Source organism: Haematobia irritans, chromosome 2, assembly GCF_050003625.1.
Source record: "Haematobia irritans isolate KBUSLIRL chromosome 2, ASM5000362v1, whole genome shotgun sequence".
NCBI classification, from domain to species: domain Eukaryota; kingdom Metazoa; phylum Arthropoda; class Insecta; order Diptera; family Muscidae; genus Haematobia; species Haematobia irritans.
The window spans coordinates 175176298-175194957 of record NC_134398.1 but is presented as its reverse complement, the minus strand read 5'-3'; the positions used below and the strand labels follow the sequence as shown (position 1 = coordinate 175194957).

Below are 18660 nucleotides of genomic sequence, written 5' to 3'. Positions count from 1 at the left end.
ATTAAAATAAAATTAAAAAAAAAATCTATATAAAAAAATGTTGACAACATTTTCTTTAGAAATAACATTTCGACAAAGTTTTCTATAGAAAAAAAATTTTGACAAAATTTTCTTTAGAACACAATTTTGACAACATTTTCTTTAGAACCAAATTTTGACAAAGTTTGCTTTGTTCTTTTCTATAGAAACTAAATTTTTACAAAATTTTCTATTGAAATAAAATTTTGACAAAATTTCGTATAGAAATAACATTTTGACAAAATTTCGTATAGAAATAACATTTTGAAAAATTTCTATAGGAATAACATTTTTACAAAATTTTCTATAGAAACAAAATTTTGACGAAGTTTTCTATAGAAAAAAAATTTTGATCACTTTTTTTGTAGAAATAACATTTTGAAAAAATTTTCTATAGAAACAAAATTTTGACAAAATTTTCTATGGAAATAAAATTTTGACAACATTTTCTATAGAAATAAAATATTGACAAAATTTTGCCATAGAATACAATTTTGACAAAATTTGTCATAGAATAAAATTTTGGCAAAATATTCTATGGAAATCAAATTTTGACCCAATTTTCTGTAGATATCAAATTTTGTCTGAATTTCTATAGAAACAATTTTTAAAAAATTTTCTATAGAAATAAAATGTTGAAATATATTTTCTATAGAAATAAAATTTTGACAAATTTTTTATAGTAATAAAATTTTGACAAATTTTTTTTAGAAATAAAATTTTGACAAAAATTTTTTTTTAAATAAAATTTTGACAAAATTTTTTATAGAAATAAAATCTTGACAAAATTTTTATGGAAATAAAATGTTGGCCAAATTTTCTATAGAAATAAAATTTTGACAAAATTTTTATACAAACAAAATTTTGACAAAATTTGCTCTAGGAATAAAATTTTAACAATATTTTCTATAGAAACAAAATGTTGACACAATTTTCTATAGAAATAAAATTTTGAGAAAATTTTCTACAGAAATTAAATGTTGACAAAATTTTCTACAGAAATAAAATGTTGACAAAATTGTCTATAGAAATAAAATTTTAACAATATTTTCTATAGACATAAAATTTCTAAAAAAATTTCTATAAAATAAAATTTCTACAAAATTTTCTATAAAATAAAATTTCTATAAAAATGTCTATAAAAAACATTTCTACAAAATTTTCTAAAGAAATAAAATTTTGTCGAAATTTTCTATAGTAATAAAATATTGGCATAAAATCCTATAGAAGCAAGATTTGGACAAAATTTTCCATAGAAATAATATTTTGACAGAATTTGCCATTGAATAACATTTTGGCAAGATGTTCAATCGAGATAAAATTTTGAAAATTTTTCTATAGAAATAACATTTTGACAAAATTTTCTATAGAAGTAATTTTCGACAAAATTTTCTATAGAAAAAAGTTTTGAGAAAATTTTCTATAGGAAAACAATTTGGCAAAATTTTCTATAGAAATAAAATATGGACAAAATTGCCTATAGAATTTAAATTTTAACAAAATTTTCTATAGAAGCAAGAGTTTGACAAAATTTTCCATACAAATAAAATTTCGACAAAATTTGCCATAGACTAAAATTTGACCAATTTTCTATAGAAACAAATTTTGAGAACATTTTCTATAGGAAAACAATTTTGACAAAATTTCCTATAGAAATAAAATGACAAAATTTTCTATAGAAATAAAAATGTTGACAACATGTTTTATAGAACTAAAATTTTGACAAAAAATCTTATAGAAATAACATTTTGAAAAAAAAAAAAATCTGTAGAAATAAAATTTCGAAAAAATTACCTATTGAAATAAATTTTTTTACAAAAATCTATAGAAAAAAAATGTTGACAAAATTTTCTTTAGAAATAACATTTCGACAAAGTTTTCTATAGAAAATAGTTTTGACAAAATTTTCTTTAGAACACACTTTTAACAAAATTTTCTTTAGAACCAAATTTTGACAATGTTTTCTTTAGAAATAAAATTTTGATAAAATTAAATTTTTGGCCAAATTTTCTATAGTTTTGACAAAATTTTGTTTAGAAAGAAAATTTTTATATCAGTTTTGGTAGTTTTTGGTATAATTTTCTCCAAGTTTTGTTAAATTATTTTATGGGCGTAAGTATTACTAAGGTTGGTGGTTTCTACCAGTTTCTTTTCCTTTTACAAGCTGATTAATAGTTTGTTTGAGTTTTTCGGTTATTATATTTAAGTTTATTTAATTTGGTACAATTTGAACCCCAAAAAGTACACTTTTTTATTGTCGTTGGTACATTTGTTTCATTCCTTCTTTATATGCAATCCAGGCTTGTTTTATTTATGAAATATGTTTATACAATTTATGAATTCCAACATTGGAATTTTTTTAGAGAACACTATTCATAAACTAACTTTGTTATTTTTTTATGTGTATAGTAAGATACAGTCTAGTTAACACAACGCATTAGTTAACCACCTGAGAATGACTCAATGAGAAAGAAAACAGGTAACAAGATAACCACTCTCTCAACATCACAAAAACAAGTGTAGGAATAACAAATTACTCTCTCTCTCTCTGTTTGCCACAGCTCAATACAAAGATGTGGAGAAGATGCCAAGTTACCTCTAACAAAACCCTATTAAAAAATTAAGAGTTTTACTGAGAGTTTAATTTTACTCAATACTATTGCGTGTATACAAGTGAACGATCTGTTGGTTGGTAAAATACAAGTATGAGAGAGATGTGAATTGTAACCAAATTTCAGTATTAAAACAAACCTTAAGCGCTTGAGTCTTGAAAGTTGTTGGTATTTTGTGAACAAAATTTTTTGTTGCTTTGTGGCTGGTTAGGCGATTTACTGTGATGGTCGTTTTGGTATTACATAGAAATAAAGTGGTTTTTGATTTAAAAGTTAATAAAAAGAAACAAATGTGGTTTCTAAATTTAAAAGCATACAAATAAATAAAAATATAATATTTTATGTTACCATTTGTAAACTAAAAACAAGGTTTGCTAACAGAGTGGCTCTTAAATTCTTCTTCAAAGGCTTAAATGCGTAAAACTCATTTCGAAAAACCAGTTTTCAAACCACAGCCACATATACAAACCAGGGTGGTGGCGGCCAGCTAAGAAGTCAATATACGCATACATTAACAAAAGGCAAACTCTTCAGACTTGGCCAACAATAATAGTGTAGCCAAACAGTCAGTGAAACACACGTAAAAAAAAGAGTTAGCCAAGAGGCAAACACAATGGTAGCGGTAATGAGTCATCATCATCATGCATAATCATTTCGACAACGTCATTTAACCGACTTCTAAAGTTGTTAAAAACAAAAGAGTTATAAAAATCAATACCAACAGCAACAACAACAACAAAATTAAAAAAAAAAAATATATTTAATACAAAAATGTCTTCGTAATTGTTGGCCTGGGTAAAGGTAGTTAGTGAATGGCTTACGTGCAATTTGTAAAATAAAATTGAAGTCAACGATCATCATTTTGCCAACAGGAAAAGGAGAGTGTGAGAGATAACAGAAAACAAACTAATAACAATTGAAATAAAAAAAAAATAATAACAAAATAAATGTAAACAAAAAAACTACAGCTATTATCACCAACACAAAGATATATCCATATATGAGAAAAAAAGAATAAACAACAATTCCAAATGTATTGAAATCTGATCACGTTAGATATTAAACAAAAACAAAAAATAATAATTTAACAGAAATCAATAAAAACAAACAAATAAAAAAACCAATTTTATACACCTTCATTGTAATTGGAATAAGAAAATAATTAAATCCCAACAAAATCATGCTCGATCTTAATGCCTTGCGTTCCACCACCACCCTCTTGGCAATTCCTGCTGCTGCTTTGCAAAAAACAGTTGGCGCTCTAACTGCTTCAGCTTCAGCTGAGATATCCATGGGTACGGATTGTCATGGTCATGTCTGTCATCCTGTGGAACAGTTTTGTTATCAATTTGAGGCAGCTTGCGCCAATTGTTCTTCTGTATGCAATCCTGATGATATGAAATATCAGCCTACGGAATGTACTCGAGAATGTGGAGGTAAGTTAGAATCCATTTTGAGAAGTTCACATATGGGTGTGTTCCACGAAATAATGTCCCAAAGAGAAATGAAATAATGTCCTTAAAAATTGGATTTTCATACACTCAAAAAAAGGATCTAAAGATGTTGACCTTCCCTTAAGGATTTTGGTATTGATTCCGAGCCAAAGATGTGGCTTCATTAAAATAAAGACATTTTGTAGCGACCTGCCTGGCAATAAATCTAGGATCAATAAAATTAAAATTACACTGAAAAAAAAAGTGAACTCTCTATTTCACTAAAGCCAATTTAACTGTATTTTAGTTCACGGAATTATTATGTTTGAAGAAAGTTTCCTCTACTCTAATAATTTTTTGTGTACGTTAGTTAAATTAACTAAAACCGAGGGAAAAATGTACACAAATGAAGGATAAAGATTAACTAAACTCGTGTCTTCCACAAAATAGTTCAATATTTCTTTAACTTTGTAAATTTTACTACAAATGCGACCATAATGAACTTCGTATGTCACTAAAAACATTCTTGCAATTTTGAACTCCAATTTTTTTCTTCAAACTACAAAATTTTCTTTAACAAGTGCAAAAACCTAATTATGTCTAATAAATTTTCTTGAATTTGTCGAAAAATATTTACTTATTTTTATGACATCAGCGTGATGCCAGCGTTTGTTATACTATTTAGTTAAAATTTTCTCAAAATATTAGCCCAGATTCCAACAGGCTACCAAATATCGCCATTATTGTGTATGTTAAGGGGATAGCATGCAAACCTGTATAGATCTTAATTGGGAATATTTTGATAAGCAATAAAGCAATTTTCGATGGTTAATGTTTGGTGTTTGTTCTCTAATACCGAAATATAAAAGGCAAATCACGTATATTTGTTTTAGTTATTTAATTTTATTTTTTATAAAAAAATGCTGGAAAAATCATCAACTTTTAGAATCGCCTGCACTGAAAAAACAGCATGCCCGTTTCCAAAGATTTTGTCTTTAATTTAAAAATTTTAGTATCGATTCCGAGCCAAAGAAGCGGAGAATACAAGTAAGGACACTTTTAAGATACAATTCTCTTTTAAATTTGGGGTTTGTGTATTTGCTTCAAAATTTTAATTTTTCGTTTTTTTCAGCTTTTTTTCTTCATATACTATCAAAGTCCTTTAAAAACGAGCTAACGACAACTTTATTTTCCAAATTCAGACTCGATTTCCATTAGAAATTATGCTATGTTTCATGCATAAAACGTCTTTAAAATAAAGTGTTGAAAATCATGTCCTATTTTTGAACGAGTTTTTGCTTTGTAGTCAAGATGCAAAAATACAACAAATTTAAAGACAATTTCATTAATTTTAAAGAATTTTTCTGAATCATTGAAGTCAAGTTGACCTTAGCCCAACATGTTTTTCTTTCATGTTATGATAGCCTTTTGTAAGTCAAATCACTTAATTATAAGGACAATACGACTTCACTGAATAGTTTATTGACTTTTGGACAAGGAAACAAACTTTATATTAGAGAAATGCGTCTTCTAAGCTAGTCAAAATTTGCGATCGAATTTTAAAGACGTGAAATCCTTGACCGCACGACAATATTTTTTCCACAAAGCCATCAAACGCTGCACGAAAGTGGCTCTGCGGAACTCTGGTCCATTCCCGACGAAGCGCCGTCTTAAGATAATGGACACTTTTTTAGGGTTTAAGGCCAACCTTAGTCATCAAAAAAGTTCAACGGATTGAGATCCGGGGATTTTGATTCTTGGATTCTTGGTTGACGCGTGCTGAGTATGATGATGCTGTTGGAATGTCCATGATCTGTGGTTGAATTGTTTGTTTGCCCAGGTCTTTAATACTGTTTTCCCGATAATATTCGGGTTTTATTTTGACTTTATGGTCGATGAATACGTGGAGGGAGCAACAATTTTCTTAAAAATATCGACATCCCAGCAAAAAAATTTTGAAGTTTTTCTCAAAGCACAACTTTAAAAGAACTTCCAAAAATGCTCTCCCAAAGATGCTCTTCATTTTAACTGCACAGGAAGTTCATTTGAGTCAATTTTTTTATAAACCGTTTTTTCATATTTTTCATGAGAAATCTATTCTTATTTGTTTCAAATAGGTTAAAAACATATTAAGAATTAATAAAATGGTACAAATTATTTATATTTAGCCGAAAAAAATGTTAAATCCTTTCTACAAAAATTGCGAACTTTTGAAAATATTTGATGACAAACGTTCCAGACAAGCGTTATAATCCATTAAAAATCATAAGAAATCTCAAAAATTATTTATTTGTCAAATTATCAGAAAAATTCTTAACTCACACTGAATTGACCTCACACACTGAAAAAATTTTGACCTAATATGGAAGATTATGCAACTTAAATTATAGAAATTTACGCAATGCTGAGGACAAAATTCTTTAAAATAAAAATAATTTGAATTAAAAGAAAGTTTATAATCCTTGCTTCAAAACTTTTTTTCATTAAATTTAAGACACAAATCTTGAAATTTTGCGTCCCTCTGTTGAAGTTGTAAATCTTTGAAATAAGGCAAATGTTCCTTAAAATAAAGAAAAACATTTTTAATTTAAAGAAATCGTCTTTAACTCAGCTGACATATTGAATTTTTAAATTTAAGATAAAAACGCTTTCAATATAGGCCAAGACTTATTTTAAGGATTTGCATCTTTGGTTTGAAGTTTTTTTAGCATTAAGAAAATAGATTTTACTTGGCGTAATGTGGATTTTGAAACTGGAATTTGTTTGTACATGAATATTTTTATTAATATATCGCAAACAGAGAATAAAAATTCGATGAATGAGATCTGTATCCAATTTTAATTTCATTGATCCTAGATTTAAAGCCAGGGAGGTCCGTAAAAAATGTCTTTATTTTGAAGAAGCTGCATCTTTGGCTCGGAATCAATACCAAAATCCTTAAAGGAAGATCAAAATCTTTGGATCCAAGTAAACTTTCTTTTGAGTGCACTTTAAGAAGTGATGAAAATTCAGTGCAGCGGCTGTTGAAATGTTGGACATCCGTCCTATGACAAGCCCATGTTAAATTCATCGCTTCTGCGTCCATTTGGCACTATTTCCGGATCCAAAAAGAACATTTTACTACTTTTTTGGCGACGCTTTTTTTACTGGGATTGTAAAGAATGTTGTTATTTTAAAGTTTCTTTGACGCAATGCCAATATCTTTAGATGTGGGCCATTCATTTTAAAATTACGACAAACCTTTTCGGGTATAAATTTAAAGACAGCCGTTTTTGGAAAACAAATTTCACTTGAATCTAAACAGGTTGAAATCCAATTAAATGGGGGTTATTGTTATTCAACCTGTTTTGAACTTTCAGCCAATCAATAATTGCTAGCAAAATGTTTGAAATCTATAATTGTTGTTTCTCCGTATAGAATTTTTATAGTTTCTCATACTAGCGATAATTATAACCGGTATTTTGAAAATAGAAAATAAAAAACAAACAATTACTTGTTCAACTACAGCAACGAATGCTTAAATTATAACGTCATCCATTTGCATTTACTGGAGTGATTGAGGTGAGAATATTTGAAGCATTTGCATTGTTACTTCTATAGATTTTTTTTACAATATTTGCTCTGTTAAGGTACATTTCCACTAGATGTTATCCGGTAAACACTTTTCGCCATAATAACAGTTTTCTACAGGTAGATAGAGATATAGCGAAAAGTTCTAGTTCCCTTAGAATATGTAAGGTATTTCCTACACTCTCAAAAAAAATCTCCTCTAGAACATATACTCCCACACATATATATATTTTCAGAATGTGTTCAAACAAACAAATGTTTGTACTGTGCAAACATATTATGTTTCACTCTAAGGGTATGGACACACTAGGCAAATATTTGCCCAAAATGAGTGTTAAACTTTTTTCCTGGAACTCTTTTGAAATATCTGGTTAACGTTCGCCTTTCAGTTCCTCCTCCCCCGTTTAGTTACCTTTGCATTTTTGCTTGCCATATATTGACTAAAATATGTCTCTTCGTTAGAAGTGCGCCTTTAAGCTCCAATAACTACATCTTGATTGACATTTAAAGTTGACAATAAATTAAGTGATGACAATTGACAATGAAAAGTATTGTGTGGGCAATCCTGTCCAGGATATTTTGGAATTAGGGGAAAGATCGTGATGAGTACTCTTTGGATATGTGGTCGTTATATTCAATACCAATCGAGTAAATTGTGGTTTATCCAACGCATACTAACCACAATGGATTGATATAAGGACGAGTACCATTTTCCCTTAGGTTAGGTTAGGTGGCAGCCCGTTGTATCAGGCTAACTTAGACTATTCAGTCCATTGTGATACCACAGTGGTGAACGAAACGTTTTCATTAATATAATGAATGTATTCATTAATAGAACAAAACGTTACGTTGATTTGCAGAAAATTCGTTATATTAACGAAAAAATTTGTTGTATTAAGGAATTTGTTTCATTGGCTGACTTGTATCGACATATTTCGTTAATATAACGAAACTTTTTCTATTAGTGTATCAACAAAATTGCCACTAATGGACCTATCACAGGACTGCTATCAGAACTCCAGTTTGTAGGAATATTTAAATTATCATATAATTTATTTATTTCTAGACTTCTTTGATATTAAAATCTTATTGGATCTACACATTTACTGAAATAAAATTATAAGAATAATCTATTATTCAACATATTCCAAAAGTATTTCTGGAGCGGTCCTAATGTTGAAAATGCAGCAGATTCCTAAGACTATGTCCCAGACTGGTTCATGAAGTCCTGTCTATGGGGTAGTTCTACTAAATTGTGCCAGGACATGTCTTTTAGGATGAGTCCACGTCGTGTCTTACAAACTTATGTTGAAATGAACAGTTCCTTCCTAACGATGTAGGTCGGATGGTATTGCAAATGGGCCCTATCGGTCCACTTTTACGTATAGCCCCCATATAAACGGACCCCCAAATTTGTCTTGCGAATCCTCTACGAGAAGCAAATTTCATCCGATCCGGCTGAAATTTGGTACATGGTGTTAGTATATGGTCTCTAATAACCATGCAAAAATTAGTTCACATCGGTCCATAATTATATATAGCCCCCATATAAACCGATCCCCCGATTTGGCTTGCGGAGCCTATAAGAGAAGCAAATTTCATCCGATCCGGCTGAAATTTGGTACATGGTGTTAGTATATGGTCTCTAATGACCGTGCAAAAATTGGTCCACATCGGTCCATAATTATATATAGCCCCCATATAAACCGATCACCAGCTTTGACCTCCGGAGCCTCTTGGAGGACCAAAATTCATCTGATTCAGTTGAAAATTGGAACGTAGTGTTAATATATGGCCTCAAACACCCATGCAAAAATTGGTCGAAATCGGTCCATAATTATATATAGCCCCCATATAAACCAATCCCCAGATTTGACTTCCGGAGCCACTTGGAAGAGCAAAATCCATCCGATTCGGTTGAAATTTGGTACGTGATGTTGGTTTGGTTTGGTTAGGTGGCAGCCCGATGTGTCAGGCTCACTTAGACTATTCAGTCCATTGTGATACCACATTGGTGAACTTTTCTCTTATCACTGAGTGCTGCCCGATTCCATGTTAAGCTCAATGACAAGGAACCTCCTTTTTATAGCCGAGTCCGAACGGCGTTCCACATTGCTGTGAAACCACTTAGAGAAGCTTTGAAACACTCAGAAATGTCACCAGCATTACTGAGGTGGGATAATCCACCGCTGAAAAATTTTTTGGTGTTCGGTCGAAGCAGAAATCGAACCCACGACCGTGTGTATGCAAGGCGGGCATACTAACCATTGTACCACGGTGGCTCCCGTTATGTTAGTATATGGTATCCAACAACCATGCAGGAATTGGTTCATATCAGTCCATAATTATATATAGCCCCCATATAAACCGATCCCCAGATTTGAACTCCGGTGCCTTTTGGAGAAGCAAAATTCATCCGATCTGGTTGAAATTTGGTACGTGGTAATAGTATATGATATTTAACAACCATGCCAAAAGGGGTCCATATCAGTCCATAATCATATATAGCCCCCATATAAACCGATCCCGAGATTTGCTATTGGAGGAGAAAATGTCATCCGGGTCAGTTGAAATTTAATACATTGTGCTAGTATATGGCCGTTAACCACCATGCCTAACTAGGTCCATATCGGTCTATAGTTATATATAGCCCTCATATAAATCGATCCCCAATCACACAAAAATTGGTCCATATCAAGTTCATAATTGTATAAAACCCACATAAAAGCGACCCCCATATTTCAATTCTGGCTTTCTACGTACCTTGCAAAAGTCCATACCGATTCGTAATTATTTGTAGACTTACAAATAATTGTCTAATATATACCACGTATGTTATGGACTAACTCACAATTAAGAAAACGATGTTAAGAAGTTTTAAGATACCACAACCCAAATAATTCGATTGTGGATGACAGTCTTTCGTAGAAGTTTCTGCGCAATCCATGGTTGAGGGTACATAAGATTCGGGCTGGCCGAACTTACCGTATAAACTTGTTTTTATTTTGGCGACCTTATTTTCTGAAAATGCGCTCCTTGGCCTTTCTAGCGATACCATTACGATATTGTTACAAATTCTGGATAGCTTCCATTTATATCGCAGAGCAATTATTCAAGTGCATTATCATTATTCAATTTGAAGATCATTTGTTAAACAAACAATTCAGGATGATTCAATATGATTTATTATCATCCATACAAAACAAATATTAATCAATAAAAATATTATATTTAGTCATTTGACAATCTATTAATTGTAAAAGGGTAAGATAACAGCCGGTAGCCTACCTTCCTATAACCTGAAGTTCATGTCATCAAAGTGACTAATTTTAAGTACCGCAAGATGACAACAAGCACTTCCCGATAAGATTAAATGCGAGACTTGTCGTTGCTATGAAAAAAAAATTGTTCTTCGTATACTGATACGCACAGTGCGGTAAAATTCTGCCATTATTTTAAAATATCCACCCCACACACAGCATTAACATAAATAAAACCCATTGCGGCTGGAAGATTTTTAAAAGGAATCTCTATGTATTTAGGAAGTAGACTATTGAGATAGAAGTACGTATAAAAATTCCAATCTATATTTTTATATATATTTTTAAGAGAATTGAGAATAATACAAATATCGAATCGTACCACAGCACTGTGGTCGACATAAACATTAGTGACGAGAACATATACCACAACTTTTTTCCTTAAAAGAAACCACAGAGAATTGCGTTTGTTTATATACCATCCACCAAGGTTTTGATCTTTTAGTTTCTGCTGTACAAACATTTTAATCAGTTTCATAAGATTCAAAACTAGTCTCAAAAATGAACTGACTTTCTAAAAATTCTCTTCATAGTTCATGGTTCAATAAAAAATTTCGACCGAATATCAAGGAATTTTTTAACCGGTGATTTATCTCGTCTCAATGCTGGTGACATTTCTGAAAGTTTTTCTCTAGGTGGCCGAGCTTGCAGGATTGCAAGTTAGTGTCATCAGCCGAAGATGATACAGAAAGTCGTTTGCATTGTTGGACATAAGACCGCCAACACACTTACGTAGAATGCGAACTGAACAAAAAACGCAGCTGTATCGCGTCAGTGTATTTGTGCCTCTTTTACTCAACAACGCGGAAGGATTTAGGTGTAAGGCCTTTCCAATTACAACTGGTGCAAGAATTGACACCGAACCACCTACATCTGCGGATAATTTTCGGTGAATTGGCTCTTGGAAAGTTGGTCGAAGAACCACTTTTTTATCGACAAATTGTATTCCGCAAAGAAGCTAATTTTTGATTCAATGGGTACGTAACTATGCTGAATTGTCGATTTTGCAGTAAAGATCCGCCAGAAACATTGCAAATGTTACCAATGCATCCCGAAAAAGTCACAGTTTGATGCAATTTATGGGCTGGTGGCATCATTGGACCGTACTTCTTCAAAGATGATGCGAGATGATATCCAACTGTTTTTGCACGAAATCCAAGAGCATAATTTGCATATCACGCCACACAGGACGCGTAGCAATGGAGTTATTGATCGGCGAGTTAGGTGAAGAAAACCCCGCTTTAATTGACGCATTGCAATACAACGTTGGGGCATTTAATCGTGAGATGCAGGCACGGTTGCCACTCGTGTTAATAATAATCTACCAAAATTTGACGAAAATTTTACAAAAATGTACCAAATTAAAAAAATCTTATTTTGAAGTAGTTGAGCAAATTGAACTTAACCATTTTGTCTCTAAAAATTTTGTAAATTTTTAATTCTATAGAAAATTTTGTAAAATTTTATTTCTATAGAAAATTTATCTCTACAGAAAATTTCATTTCTATAGACAATTTTGTCAAAATTTTACGTCGATTTAGGGTCATTCGGATATTCTGCCCGGATCTCATCCACAGTTGTCAAAATTTTATTTCTAAAGAAAATTTTTTCAAAATTTTAGATCGATCTATGGTCAATCGGATACTCTCTCCGGATCTCATCCACAGTTGTCAAAGTTTATTTCTACAGAAATTTTTTGCAAAATTTTAGTTCTATAGAAGATTTTGCAAAATTTTATTTCTGTAAAAAATTTTGTCAAAAATTTATTTCTATAGAAAATTTTTTTTCTATAGAAAATTTTGTCAAAATTTTATTTTTCTAGAAACTATTGTCAACATTTTATTTCTATAGAAAATTTTGTCAAAATTTTATTTTTATAGAAAAGTTGGTCAACTTTTTTATTTATGTAGAAATTGTTGACAAAATTTTAGTTCTATAGAGAAGAGGGTCAACTTTTTTATTTCTATAGAAAAATTGGTCAAGTTTTTTTGTTTAATAGAAAATTTTGTCAACTTTTTTATTTCTATTGAAAATTTTGTCAAATTTTTATTTCTATAAAAATAACATTTTATCAAAAACCTATTTCTGTAGAAAATGTTGTCAACATTTTATTTTATAGAAAATGTTGCCAATATTTGATTTCTATGGAAAGTTTTGTCAAATTTTTATTTCTATAGAAAATTTTGCCAAATTTTTATTTCTATAGAAACTGTTGACAAAATTTTATTTCTATAGAAAAGTTGGTCAACTTTTTTATTTCTATAGAAAATTTGGTCAAGTTTTTTTTCTATAGAAAATTTGGTCTAGTTTTTTTCGTTTAATAGAAAATTTTTTAACTCTTTTATTTCTATAGAAAATTTTGTCAATTTTATTTTTTTCTATAGAAAATTTTATCAAAATTTTATTTCTATAGATTTTTTTTTTCAAAGTTTTATTTCTATAGAAAACTTTTGCAAAATTTTACGTCAATCTAGCGCCAATCGGATATTCTCTCCGGATCTCATCCACAGTTGTCAAAATTCTATTTCTATAAAATTTTTTTCATAATTTTATTTCTATAGAAAATTTTGTCACAATTTTATGTCTATATAAAATGTTGGCAAAATTTTATTCCTAAAGAAAATTTTGGCAAAATTTTGTTTCTAAGGAAAATTTTTTCAAAATTTTATTTCTATAGAAAATTTTGTCAAAATTTTATTTCTATAGAAAATTTTGTCAAAATTCTATTTCTATAGAAAATTTTGTCAAAATTTTATTTCTGTAGAAAATTTTGTCAAAATTTTATTTCTGTAAAAAATTTTGTCAAAAATTTATTTCTATAGAAACTTTTGTCAAAATTATATTTCTACAGAAAATTTTGTCAAAATTATATTTCTACAGAAAATTTTGTCAAAATTATATTTCTACAGAAAATTTTGTCAAAATTTTATTTCTATAGAAAATTTTGTCAAAATTTTATTTTTCTAGAAACTATTGTCAAAATTTTATTTCTATAGACAATTTTGTCAAAATTTTATTTTTATAGAAAAGTTGGTCAACTTTTTTATTTATGTAGAAACTGTTGGCAAAATTTTAGTTCTATAGAAAAGTTGGTCAACTTTCTTATTTCTATAGAAAAGTTGGTCAAGTTTTTTTGTTTAATAGAAAATTTTGTCAAATTTGACAAAATTTTCCATAGAAATCAAATATTGACAACATTTTCTATAAAATAAAATTTTGACAACATTTTCTATAGAAATAAAATTTTGACAACATTTTCTACAGAAATAAAATTCTCTACAGAAATAGATTTTTGGCAAAACTTTATTTCTATTGAAAATTTTTGTGAAATTTTATTGTTATGGAAACATTTTGCATTTTTGTAAGAATTCTACCAACTGTAACAACTGTGGATACAGTCAAGTTCTTTTACTTTATAGAAAATTTTATCAACTTTTTGTATTTCTATAGAAAATTTTGTTAACTTTTTTATACCCTCCACCATAGGATGGGGGGTATATTAACTTTGTCTTTCCGTTTGTAATACATCGAAATATTGCTCTAAGACCCCATAAAGTATATATATTCTGGGTCGTGGTGAAATTCTGAGTCGATGTCCGTCCGTCCGTCTGTTGAAATCACGCTAACTTCCGAACGAAACAAGCTATCGACTTGAAACTTGGCAAAAATAGTTGTTATTGATGTAGGTCGTACGGTGTACGGCTCCGATCCGGCTGAAATTTGGTACATGATGTTAGTATATGGTCTCTAATAACCATGCAAAAATTGGTCCATATTGGTCAATAATTATATATAGCCCCCATATAAACCGATCGCCAGATTTTAACTCCGGAGCCTCTTGGAAGACCAAAATTCATCTGATTCAGTTGAAATTTGGTACGTGATGTTAATATATGGCCTCAAACACCCATGCAAAAATTGGTCGAAATCGGTCCATAATTATATATAGGCCCCATATAAACCGATCCCCAGATTTGACCTCCGGAGCACCTTGGAAGAGCAAAATTCTTCCCATTCGGTTGAAATTTGGTACGTGATGTTAGTATATGGTATCCAACAACCATGCAGGAATTGGTTCCTATCAGTTCATAATTATATATAGTTCCCATATAAACCGATCTCCATATTTGACCTCCGGTGTCTTTTGGAGAAGCAAAATTCATCCGATCTGGTTGAAATTTGGTAAGTGGTGGTAGTATATGATATTTAACAACCATGTGAGTTGAAATTTGTGGATGAGTCTTTCGTAGAAGTTTCTACGCAATCCATGGTGGAGGGTACATAAGATTCGGTCTGGCCGAACTTACGGCCGTATATACTTGTTATTACTATAGAAAAGATGGTCAACTTTATTATTTCTATATTTTCTATTTTTGTTTAAAGAAGTTTTTTATTTTATAGAAACTTTTGTTTACTTTTTTATTTCTCTAGAAAATGTTGTCAATATTTTATTTCTATAGAAATTTTTTCAAAATTTTATTTCTATTGAAACGTTTTGTAAAATTTTATTTTTGTAGGAAATTTTAGAATTTTTGTAAGAATTCTTCCAACTGTAACAACCGTGGTGCAATGGTTAGCATGCCCGCCTTGCACACACAAGGTCGTGGGTTTGATTCCTGCTGTGACCGAACACCAAAAAGTTTTTCAGCGGTTGATTATCCCACCTCAGTTTCAAAGCTTCTCTAAGTGGTTTCTCTACAATGTGGAACGCCGTTCGGACTCGGCTATAAAAAGGAGGTCCCTTGTCATTGAGCTTAACAGGGAATCGGGCAGCACTCAGTGATAAGAGAAAAGTTCACCAACGTGGTATCACAATGGACTGAATAGTCTAAGTGAGCCTCATACATCGGGCTGCTACCTAACCTAACCTAACTGTAACAACCGTGGATACTGGTCGAAATATTAGAAACAGTATGCCACAAATTGACTTAAATTTTTTGGTCTGTACTATCGACTCAAATAAAGATTTCATCAATCACTTTTGGGGGTATAAAAGACTCTACTCGGTCGAACTTTCAGTCAAACATCTCAGAAGTGGACACTTACGGTCACCTAAATTTTGTCCACATTTTGAAAGTGTCGTCTTGTGACGACTGTCCAATTTTAAGAGGTGTCAGATTTTCAGAGTGTCCAAGTTTAAGAGGTTTTACTGTTTTATTGGTAAAAAGACTTCTTCCATAAGTTCTAATTGATCTTCTTGACAATTTCCTTTCAGATTACCTTAAATTGCAACCGCTCAAGAATGAAATTCATCAGATTCAAATGCAACAGTGTGTCATTTTATATCTCTTAGTCTTATTGCTGATCATCACATGCCTTCATTATACCTGGAAATTAGTAAAATGGCTGAAACACAAACGTTACGTACAGCAGGCGATTAAAATCCTAAAAGTACGAAGAAAGGCATCACCAACACAAGTTCATGTCAATGGAAAAGATCTGGGCGGTACAACCATACAGAATATGTGTGTGATAAATGACATCGAAAGGGCACCCTCACAAATCTACAGTGTAACAGGTAGGTGATTAAGGCAACAAAGGATGCTGGGTGTGTGTGTGTGTGTTTTGTTGCGATATACTTGACTTTTAAATCTGTGAGGAGTCGTGATAATGATCTTTGTATTTGAGTTAGAAAATGGGAAAATTTATGATCACTTTACCTTGACTTAAGTGTTTTCACGTGAGGTGTATTTAATTTCCTGCATTTCAATGTTTTTATTGCAGGTGCTGAAGGATCAGTGATGACAGTGACAACACCAATTAGCTCAAGACATCCAGCAGAAAATACTACACCATCACCACAACCCAATGAATATTCCTATGATAATCAGGCTTTAGCAGTGACGCCAGTTTCAGAAAAACCTGCAGGCTCAGGTGTCTTTTGAGAGCAATACTTCTTAGAGGACAATGGTAGATGAGAAGAAAACAACCATCAACAATTTATGATCGAACCATAAATGTTGAAAACATTTTTGGAAGGTTTGGTTCATCATCATCAATGCCTGCGGCATTCATTTACTTAAATAGTCTATCGATGATTTAGCCTAACCTGGTTAAACATCGATTTTTTTTTTACTTTAGCTCTACGTACTTACTTAGTCTTCCTGTAATTCTAGTTACTATGATATTTATGAAAATTTTGATTCAATGAGATGAACATTGTTCTTGTCTCGCTAATAGATTTAAGTTAAGTTTAAACTTTAAAAGAAAATTCCATGATATTCTTAAAGTATTTTCAAAATATATTCCATCCATTCATTAATTATTAATGTGAAAATTCGATCGTTTTTAAGCTGTATTATTTTAAGTTTCTAATTTAAATTTATATATCATTGGTATTGTTGTCCATTATGAGAAACTAGAATGGAAAATATATAAATAATTGTACATCTGAAAATTGTCATCATATTATATTTTCTTTGGCAGTGTTTTGGAAGCTTAAATTTTTAAAATTTTAAAGCTTTGAACTAACAAGTAAGGAAAGCCTAAAGTCGGGCGGAGCCGACTATATTATACCCTGCACCACTTTATAGATCTAAATTTTCGATACCATATCACATCCGTCAATTGTGTTGGGTACTATATATAAAGGTTTGTCCCAAATACATACATTTAAATATCACTCGATCTGGACAGAATTTGATAGACTTCTACAAAATCTATAGACTCAAAATTTAAGTCGGCTAATGCACTAGGCTGGAACACAATTTTGGTAAAAAAATATGGGAAACCTTTAAATCTGAAGCAATTTTAAGGAAACTTCGCAAAAGTTTATTTATGATTTATCGCTCGATATATATGTATTAGAAGTTTAGGAAAATTAGAGTCATTTTTACAACTTTTCGACTAAGCAGTTGCGATTTAACAAGGAAAATATTGGTATTTTGACCATTTTTGTCGAAATCATAAAAACATATATATGGGAGCTATATCTAAATCTCAATCGATTTCAATCAAATTTGGCACACATGACTATATTACTAATTGTACTCCTAGTGCAAAATTTCAACCAAATTGGGCCAAAACTCTGCCTTCTGGGGCCATATAAGTGCATATCGGGCGAAAGATATATATGGGAGCTATATCTAAATCTGAATCGATTTCAACCAAATTTGGCACGCATAGCTACAATGCTAAATCTACTTCCTGTGCAAAATTTCAACCAAATTGGGCCAAAACTCTGGCTTTTAAGACGATATTAGTCCATATCGGGCGAAAGATATATATGGGAGCTATATCTAAATCTGAACCGATTTCAATCAAATTTTGCACACTTAACTATACTACTAATTTTACTCCTAGTACAAAATTTCAAGCAAATCGGGATAAAACTCTGGCTTCTGGGGCCATATAAGTCCATATCGGGCGAAAGATATATATGGGAGCTATATCTAAATCTGAACCGATTTCAATCAAATTTTGCACACTTGACTATACGACTAAGTGTTATGTTTGTACAAAATTTCAAGCAAATCGATATAAAACTCTGGCTGCTGGGTCCATATTAGTGCATATCGGGCGAAAGATATATATGGGAGCTATATCTTAATCTGAACCGATTTCTTCCAAAATCAATAGGGTTCTATTCTGACCCAAATTAGGAACATGTGCCAAATTTGAAGGCGATTGGACTTAAATTGCGACCTAGACTTTGATCACAAAAATGTGTTCACAGACAGACGGACGGACGGACGGACGGACAGACGG

General features: G+C 31.0%; 1 protein-coding gene across 1 annotated transcript; it reads left to right on the top strand.

Moving 5' to 3' along the window:
- Positions 1-3668: 3668 nt before the first annotated feature.
- grnd (grindelwald) lies at positions 3669-17055 on the top strand. Its single transcript, XM_075296869.1, has 3 exons — positions 3669-4066; positions 16169-16471; positions 16678-17055. The coding sequence occupies exons 1-3, from the start codon at positions 3811-3813 to the stop codon at positions 16836-16838; spliced, it is 720 nt and encodes a 239-aa protein (XP_075152984.1). The 5' UTR covers positions 3669-3810; the 3' UTR covers positions 16839-17055.
- The last annotated feature ends 1605 nt before the right edge of the window (positions 17056-18660 follow it).